Source organism: Arachis ipaensis, chromosome B03, assembly GCF_000816755.2.
Source record: "Arachis ipaensis cultivar K30076 chromosome B03, Araip1.1, whole genome shotgun sequence".
NCBI lineage: Eukaryota > Viridiplantae > Streptophyta > Magnoliopsida > Fabales > Fabaceae > Arachis > Arachis ipaensis.
Genome location: NC_029787.2, coordinates 90041049 through 90051261, shown reverse-complemented (window position 1 = coordinate 90051261; position 10213 = coordinate 90041049). Strand labels below are relative to the sequence as shown.

Sequence of the window (10213 nt, the reverse complement as noted above, 5' to 3'; positions counted from 1 at the left end):
AATTAAGCACTCTCTTTTATAAGTACCATAACAATCTCCTAAATTATATACACAAGAGTAAAATATGATAAGTATTGATGTGGGATAGATAGATAGGACAAGATTAGTCAGTGGACAAATATGCTTACTTGCTTAGCTTGCTCACTCACTTATTCATTCATTAAATTACCGTGTGACTGCAACTACTATTACATACTCTACTTTTGTTCCTATATCTATTCTGTGGAGTAGTATACCTTATCTCCTGAGGCATTCATTCGCTGAGAAAAACAAAGATGGGGTGCGCCTCCTCAAAGGGTATCGACCCCGCCAACGCAGGCGTATACCGTCCAGCACCGACGAGCTTCGCTGTTTTCGACATTAACGCCATAGAGGAGCCATGGCTCAAGCACCTCAACAACACTCCCCAAATCCATCAGGACGAGAAGCCCATCCACACCCACGTGCCCGCCCCTATTCTCCACAAGCTCAACATGCTTGATTCAACCGAAGCTCCCCAATCATGGGACGAAGTTAGCAAAGCCCTCCAAGACCTCAACAAGCCCTTACAACCGCCCGAGGAACCGCCACAAAAACTAAATCCACATCCACAGCCCCGCAAAACCATGTCGTTTCACACACTGGAAGAATTAGACGCCAAGTTAAACCCCAAACCCAAGCCAGAGTTGACCAAAGCTGCCACCACCAACTGGAAGTTGAACAAAAAGGAGTTCAATAAACAACCACCGCCTGCACCAATAAGAACATCTGGAAAGGAAGAGGAAGCGGAAGAAGGAGGGGTGAGAATCAAACCGGTGAAAGACAACATCTTCATAGTGAGGGACAGGATGGAGAGGCAAAAGGAAGAAAAGGAATCAGCGTACGAGAAGATAAGTCGGGACCCGCTGAGTTCGTTCCCGGAGAAGTGCCCGCCGGGGGGAGAGGAGGCGGTGGTGCTTTACACAACGTCTCTGGGGGGAGTTCGGAAGACGTACGAGGAGTGCAACAGAGCGAGGGAGGTTCTGGAAGGGCAGAGGGTGGTAATCGACGAGAGGGACGTGTCACTGCACGGTGAATTCCTTCGGGAGCTGAAGGAGGTGCTGCCGGAAGAGGAGCAGGTTCGGCTGCCCCGGGTGTTCGTGAAGGGAAGGTACGTGGGTGGGTTGAGCGAGTTGGTGGAGCTGCAAGAGACGGGTCGACTCAGAAGGATTCTGAATGCGAGTGGTGTCGAGAGAGGCCTTGGTAGGCAGGCGTGTGGAGGGTGTGGTGGAGCCAGGTTTGTTCCTTGTTTGGATTGTGGTGGCAGCTGCAAGCTTCCTTCCAAGGAAAGGTGCCCTAATTGCAACGAAAATGGCTTAGTCCATTGCCCTGCTTGTCTTTCTCTTTGATTCTGTCTTCGTAAATAATACATCTTTCGTTATGCTTTTTGCCTTTTTGGAATGTGGAATTGTCGCTACAATGAACCTAAGCACCTCAACAACACTCCCCCGCCCCCTTGTTGCTTGCTTGCTTGTTAAATTAAGAAAAAAAAAAAATTATCATGTTCAATGGTTGGGGCCAATGACCTCTTCCCGTCATCCTTTTTATTATTTTGTTTATATTGCATCCTGCGATCAACCTCCACTGTCATCCCTGATCAGTACTCATGAACTTTTAGGTAGCGTTTGTTTTGAGGTACTGAGACAGAGACTGAGAGACTGAGACTCAGTATCGTGTTTGTTAGTTCAGAGATTGGTACTAAAATTTCTGTCTCTGTCTCTAAAATTTCAGTATTTCAGTACTTCCAAAAAGTAGGGACACAGGGGACTGAAATTTTTAGAGATGGAGACTGAAACTTTAATAACATTTTATACCTAAAATACGTTCATTTCAATTAATTAATTCCAATTTTACCCTTTGTACAAATTAAATTAGAATTTCATTCTTGTTTTAATTCCTGTCTCCTATTTTACACCAAACAGAATACTGAGATTTATTTCAATCCTTGTCTCTTAGTCTTTGTCTCTCAGTCTCAGTCTTTTCGTCTCTGTCTCTCCACCAAACGCTACCTTATATACACTTTAACTACTTTATGACCACCTCTATGTTTTGTATGCGAATGTTATAATGCCTTCAAGAGAATGCAATATTCATTTATTTAAGGTAAATTCTTTTTTGACGTATTTATAGCCGGCATTTATAGCCAGTAATAATAGGAAGAAAAAAAAATTAAAATTTATTTTATTTAGTATTTATTAATTGTTATTAAAATTAATAAATATTAAATAAGATAAATTTTGACTATTTTTAATTAATTTTATTTTATTATTAAATTTATATGTGAATATATCCAGCTTTTATAATTATCCGTTTAAAATATTTATAATTTAAATTGTTGACTCAGCAACCTTAAACCTTCACATCTAATCCCATGTGTCACTTACCACTAAAGCATCATTATTAACACCAAAGAAACCGTAACCCTTCAAAAACTTTCGAGTTCGATTTCTTAAGCTTTGTAACTCCGATAAAAAATTTAATCCGATTAAAGTATTTGTATCTTTTTCTTCACGTTGACGCCACTTTTGTTCGGGAGAAATCGACGGTTAAGCTCTCTTCCAAGCTTGTATGGTTCAGCCAAGTAAGGTAAAGATGGAGTAGTCGATTTTTGACGTTTTATTTTTCAATTGTTTGGTCAGAAACCTTTCTGGAGTTTCGGTTGTTGTGATTTTCGCACGAAGATAAGATTTGATAATTTTGTACTGATTAAATGTGAATGCGATAAGTGAATATTAGTTTGATTGATTATTATTTAAGTTTGATTGATTTTATGTTGAAGTTTGTTGAATTATTGTTGTTTTCTTGAGACCTATGGTTCGGCCATGTGAGAACAGCCCAGCTGGGGTATTATTGATGATTTTTGGTGCTATTGCAATATAGGATATTGATACATATTGATGAGGTTTGATGGTCGCGAGATTAAATTAAAAATTATGAAAAATCGGTAACCGTAAAGCTAAAAAACAGATTAAAAATTAAGTATATATTTTGAAGAAAGTCACAAGAAAGGTTTCGATTTTGGAGAGTTGTTTTATCACCAACATAAAAATTTTGAGAATGAAATTGTAATTTGATAAAAGATTGAGGTTGATTTTGTAATTATATAAGTTTTGGGGTATTTTGAGTAAAAAGTAAGAGTTTAGAGATAAACGGGTATTCTATAAAAATTCTGGGTTACTTTTGTAAATATTAATATATCTGAGATTTAGTTAATATTTTCTAAAAATATTGGGCTAAAAATAAAATACTTAAAAACTTAGGTTTAAAATATAATTTCTAAAAGTTAAAGAATAAAGATTTAATGAAACTAGTTTTTGTATATCAAAATAGAAATATTAAATATTAATACTTCTTTAATATTATTGTATTTATACCTATTTAATTAGTATATTTGTATTAAAGCCATTATTTTTATTAAGTAAGAAAAGAAAAGTAAAATAATAAGACTCTTTAAAAATATTAAAAATATAGAGTTATGTTGAGAATCTTACAATTCTCTTTTCATAAGATATTTAGGGAAATGCGAGAGAATAGTGCGAACAAGATTTGATATATTGAGAATAATAAAGTAAAAGACTGAAGACAGAAAAAATAGAAGAAAAAAAAGAAAGAAAATGAGCAGAGATATTGTTTGAGGTTGAGAACGAGCTGCAATAGTTGTTTATTGGTGAAAACGAGCAAATGTATGGTGGTAATTTCACTGAGAAGTTGCTCTCTAAGGATACATCATCCATAGAGGGTCGCACCTGTAAGGTGGTGTCCTTACAGAGGTTATCAGTACATACATCGGTTAGGAAGAGCCGTACCTATAAGACAGAGGTTGCTTACAGAGGTTATGTTTGCGTACATTAGCTCAAGAAAGGCACACCTGTAAGGTAGAGGTTGTTTACAGAGGTTATGCTAAATGGAAAGTCATGCTCAGAAAAAAGTTGCTGGGTTATGTCGGGAGTGGGTAGAAACCAACAGATGAGCTCATTACTTGCACTAGGAATAGGCATGCATTATGATTGTTTGTGCATATTTTCTGTGAATTGTGTTTTCTGTAATTATGTGTGTGTTATATCTGATTTCTATGTTCTTTAATTATTATGCCTGGTTGTGCTTTTTGATTGTTGCTATGGCTGAGTATTTAATAAAATGATGAACCTAACTGGCTATCCCGACCCAACTAAGGACTTCATAATTCTTAACCTTTCTTTTCCTTCTTTACATGGAGACGGGAGTGATCTTCTATGAGTTGGACGACCCCTACATATACGAGGACCCGATGCATTATAGTTTTTACATAGTAGCCGCTGAGCTTCGAGTACGACTGTATGTGTTACATGACCATCCCTTCCAGAATCTGATCAACACTCCTTTCTTTGAACCTAACGCCCCCTACGAGTTTCCTTTATCTTGGCTTCATTTGGATGCTCCACATCATCTGTTTCCTAATGGACCTAGATACCCTCATCCTGTACAGCCCGAGGACCAGATTGTTCCCCTGCCGAACCCAGTTGAGCAGCACGTGCTTGAGCGGAATGTTCCTCTAGAGCCGGTTTCATTACCTTCGTCTAGTGCATAGACCGGAGAGTAGTCTGGACTTTCTGTAGATACTTTGGATACATCACCTGTGAACAGACCTGTGTCCATTGATGGGCATGTACATATGATTTGAGTAGTGATAGTAGCATCAAAGAGGTTTCAAAGGTTATAGAGATTTCGGACGATGATAATGAGGATCCTGAGGGGTACCCAGATGTGATAAAAATATCATCTTCGAATAGCGATGACTGACGGTTTGAGGTTGACAACATATTTTGGGAGTGTTACATATTAGTATAGATTTTGTGTTGTAGTCTCTCACTTTTGGATAGATCCACCGAGAGTTTAGGAGTTGTATAGTTTTGCTAGGCTTGTTCAGGTGCCAGATTAGGGGTTTTTTTTTTTTGGACTAGGGCCCGTGTTATATATACTAGCGGCTCAATAGGCACGTTGTGCCTGTTCAGCCGCTTTTCTATTGTTTTTAAGAAATTAATTTTATTTTTTTGTTAATATATCATTTACTCTTCAAATTTGTTAGATAAGTATTTTTTTATTTTAATGTTGATGTGGCTTTATTTATATCATATTTTATTAAAATTAAAATTACTATAAACCAAAATATAATTAAAAAAAAATAATAATAACATTATTTTGATTCAAAAAGAGTATATATAAACCAAAATACATGTTAGTTATTTACAGAAGATAATTTTTACTTAAATGTCATGGATACTCATATTTGTCTTCTTCTTTTTTAAATAGTAGGCCAAAATATGAATTTAAATACGAAGAGATCTTCATTTTTTTATAAATAGTGAAAAAATAGAATAAATGAAATTTTAAATACAATATTCTAAGTAATCAAGTATTTTAGAAAATTAAAAAAAAATTATCCCATTAAAAGCAATTTAAAAAGAAAAATGTTTAAAAAATATTTATAAAATTTTTTCATTCCATCGTTGATAGATAATTAAATACAAACATGTCAAAAAAATAAATAAAATGTACATGTAAAATGTAAAGAAACTATTTTTTTTGTCAAATCAAATTAATGAGAGAAAAAGACATAACACTATTTGTCTACGTGAAAAATTGGTAACAAATTAAAAAAATAAAAAATAGATTAAAAATATAAATTGAGTAAGTAAATTGAAAAAAAAATTTGTAACCGCAGTGGAGGAAGACAAAGGAGGAGGATGTAGACAATTCAATTGAAAATGTTAAAGAAAGGAGAAGAAAAACATCAAAAGAAATACAAAAATGATAATTTTTTTTAAGAAACTATAACAAAAACTCTAATAAAATAATTAGAGTGAAACTACAGAGTACATTGTACTCAGAACAAAACGGTACAAACTAAAGCTAAGATAAAACTAAATAAAATATAATTTAAATGAATATCACAAAATATAATAAAATTTACCAAAAATTATTTATCACTACTATTGATGATAATTGAACACTTCTTTCATCACAAATTATTCTCTTGTTCTTTTCGTACATGCTTCTAAAACCAACATTTATTATAGTCATAGTCTATTTTAGGAAGTTGTCTAAAGAGTTATTCAAAAGGTAAAAATGTTAGAGTTGAGTAAGAGGAGTAAAGAAAATTAAAGAAATGATAAAAAAATAGATTATTTAAGTGGAGGATTGAGAAAGAAGTTACATGTGAATTTTTTTTGTAACTGATAGTGAAATGCATAACTGTAAATTTAGTTTTGGATTATGTTGGCACTTAGTAGGATTAAAATAGAAAAGAAAATTAGACACCAAACTTGAGGTATATATATATATATATATAATTATTGTGGTAGCTATGAATTTTTTTCTTCAGTACCATGCATGATCAATTAATCCCCTTGTTTGTTTTAAAATTTATTTTCGTATTTTTGTTTATGTCTGTTTAATTTTCTGCAGTCATTGAAATCATTTTTTTAAAAAGAAAAATAATATATATATATCACGTGATAATTCGATTACAAGCTTAATAATAATTATTAGCTAAGTTTTTTTAAAGGCAAGTTAGTAACGCTCGATTTTTAATATTGTCATGACGTAATAAAAATTGTGTTGCTACAGTTAGAACTCTGGATCGCTGGGCAGACAGGGGAAGAAGAGATGGGTTTTTCTGAATCAGAAGAGGAGGAGGCAGCACGTAAAGTGCTGAATGATAACAAGAGTGTGGAAGTTCAACAGGAATCAGTAACTAGCGGAGTGGGTAGAAGATGTATCAGAGAAGACTAGAATTTGAGGAAGGATATGATGGCTAAATCAAAGGAATGAATGCAAATGAATCAAAATCTGGCTGGGCAGTTGAGTAAATGAATCAAAATCTATCAAATCTAAGTCCTTAATCTTGTGCTTTGGCCCCAAGTTCTAGTATTAGCCATTGCTTCACAGCAGATCAGAGTAACCTCCACTTTTTTTCATGTTACCTGAAATGGTTGTGTAGAGGGGAAGGTGAAACTAATAAGTAATTAACTTGCATGTTTATAGAAATATTTTACCTTTTTCTTCTGATTTAGATTGACTTGAACATGTTGCTTTTGGCTCCCATTTGATTTGATATAGCTTCCAAGATTTGCTTTTCCTTCCTTCCCCTTTTGTGCTTAGTGAAAAAGTGAGCTTCTCTTTCTTTTTGTGCTTTACCCGAAACACCATAACACCACCAACTGGAGGTTGCTTTTCTTTTTTTCTGAATGGCAATGGGTTGGATTATGGACTTATCTCCATTTAGCAACCTTGGTTGTATTTGGGTCTTCTAGTTGGGCTATTTGTCTTCTTTGTTTGGGCTTCACAATGAAACATGGGTCTGCATTACTAAATGCAAGGATCAAACCCAATTGAGATTTTAACCCAACTAAAAGCAATGATTGTCATCATGATTAATTTTATTGTTTCCTAAACTCAACAATCTCCCTCTTGATGTCAAACATAATATATGAGGTAATAATTAAAGGAATTGAAATAGAAAAGGTTCAGAGACTTTCCTTTGATGATACCAGATTAACCTGATGTGCTCCCCTCTCTTTCATAAGGGTTGCTCCCCCTTTCTTCCATAAGGGTTGCTCCCTCTTAATATATGCTTATCGCTTAACATGAGGACACAAACAATAATGCCAACAAAACAATCCAATGTACATACATACTTATCTACAATTCCATGGTTGCACAAAAATAGAATAATTCATACAAGCAAATATTGCAAACTATTTAAAAATGATCTTGTATGGCAGCATGGTAAGCAACAATTCAGCAACACAAGTATAAGCACAACATAATCAAAAGCACATAAGTATCCATGAAGTTCAAATGACTTAAAGTCAAACGAGTTCAGTTCACAATCACAAGGGTAATCATAATTAATAACCAATAATCTCAGTAAGCCTCATCAAGCATCATATATACATTTTCTCTCCCTTTTGTCATTAAGCTGGGTAAAAAATAAAACAAAGAATAAAACCTGCAAAACAATATTAGAGGCATGTGAAAATCAAATGTTGCATTCTTGAAATATTGTGGAAATAATCTAGAAAACAAATGAAGGTAATGTTTAAAAAAAAAACATCATAGCTATAGCAAAGTAGTACTACCAGTACCAATAAAATCAAGATATGCAAAAAAATTTAAAAGATGATGAAGGACCAATCCTTGGTAATAGCTCATATGGCTCAGAAAGAAGATTTCAAAAAACAAAAGGAACCACATATGTAATAAGATTCAAGTATGGTCCATGTTTTTTTCTCTGCACTAAAAAATTTAGTTCACTCATTACTTATCCAACAAATGTCTCTTCGACTTGCAAAGATACATGTCCTTGTGAAGATACATGAAAGATATATGAAGAGTTATGCAATTGCAGCAAGTTAAAGAGTGTTTTTAGAAAAAGAGAAGTACAGAATCCAATGAAGAGTTGATTGAAAAGTATTTGACCCAAGGTTGAAAATATTGTATTTTTAAAATACTAATTTAAAGTGCAGAAAAGAAAACCAAAATTTTTTTTAATGTATGGCAAAACCAATGAGGCTCACACTGATAAATCCATATTTTACGATTAATTTTGGTTAGAAAAGAGTAGAATTTATCAACGTATCTTACATTTATTCATGAAAAATGCATGCTTTTGTGAATTTCTCCTAATTGTACTTGATTGTGAAAAATATAGTTTTTATGCCTTTAAATTGTCAAATTTAATCCATCCTTATTCCATTTGATTCCTTGATGTATTTGTTAAGTGATTTAAGTTTTAGAAGGCAAGGATGAAGAAAAAACATGCAAAAGTGGAGAATTCATGAAGAAGTGAAGGATTTGTAGAGCTGTTAATCCTGACCTCTTTGTACTAAAGTGACTATAACTTGAGCTATAGAGTTTTGAATGAGGTGGTTCTAGTGATATTAGAAAGCTAACATCTAGGGCTTCAAAATGATATATACATATGTCTATAGTGGATGTTGAGTTAAGCTGTTCGCATACGCAGTCATATCTCGCGTACGCGGGACACCAAAAACATGCATCATTAAAGAAGCACGTGACTCGCGATTTGGAGCCCATTTTGGGCCTAATCCAACTCATTTCTGATGCTATTGAACCAAAGATTAAAGGAGGAATGAACCAAGTAGTGTTAGTTTAGTTTTACATTATGTTTAGGCCAATTCTAGAGAGAGATGCTCCAACTTCTCTCTAGAATTTGGGGTTTTTTGCTTAGTTTTCTCTTTAATTTTAGATTTTGATCTTGTTGTAGTATAATTTTCTTCATATTTTCTTATTCTAGTGTCTTAATTTTCCTACTCTTGTTAATCTCATTTTTGCTAATTTTAGTTGATGAACTCTCTTGTTAATTTCAATTTTCTTTAATACAATTTGATGTTTTATGTTTTCTTGATGCTTAATTGAGTTGTTGTTATTAATTTATTGTATTTGGTAGCTATAGATTTTACTAATTCTTGTAATTTATGATACTTTATGTTTATGCACTCTAGGTGTTTGATAAAATACTTGAATTAGTTTTAGAGTAGATTTTTGCATTCTTGCCTTGGGTTGGTAACTTGGGTGACTTTGAGTAGAGAGTACTACTGTAGACTACTTTTTGTTTAACCATACATTCAGAGATCTGCCTAGAAAATAGCAAATGCCAGATGTGCTTCTTCTATCCATTCTATCTCCAACAAAATCTGCATCTCAATACCCAACTACAAAAAACTCATCAGACCTAGGATACCATAAACCAAAGTTGGATGTGCCATGTATATATCTAATGAATCTTTTAACTGCAAAAATATGTTATTCTTTTGGTTGGAATTGGAATCTTGAACAAACTCCAGCACTTTGCGCAATGTCCGGTCTAGAGGATGTAAGATACATAAGTGAACCTATCATTCTTCTAAACCTTGTTTCATCAATATCTTTCCCAGTTTCTTCCTTTTCTAACCGTGAGTTTAGATGCATTGGAGTACCCATGGGTTTGACATTTTTCAATCCAAATTTCTTAACTAGTTCCTTGGCATACTTCTCTTGATGTACAAAAATTCCATTTGAAGTTTATTTTATTTGAAGCCCAAGAAAAAAGTTAAGTTCACCCAGCATGCTCATATCAAATTCACTGGTCATGAGCTTACCTAACTCAACACAAAGGGACACATCGGCTGAACCAAAAGTTATATCATCAATA

The 10213-nt window shown here is 33.9% G+C and overlaps 1 protein-coding gene across 1 annotated transcript; it reads left to right on the top strand.

Annotated features, from left to right (window-relative positions):
- LOC107630683 (uncharacterized protein At5g39865) lies at nt 76-1550 on the top strand. Its single transcript, XM_016333887.2, has one exon. The coding sequence runs from the start codon at nt 276-278 to the stop codon at nt 1365-1367; it is 1092 nt and encodes a 363-aa protein (XP_016189373.1). The 5' UTR covers nt 76-275; the 3' UTR covers nt 1368-1550.

Excerpts from the sequence above, each read along its gene's own strand:
- LOC107630683 (XM_016333887.2), top strand. The coding sequence starts at position 276 with ATGGGGTGCGCCTCCTCAAAGGGTATCGACCCCGCCAACGCAGGCGTA.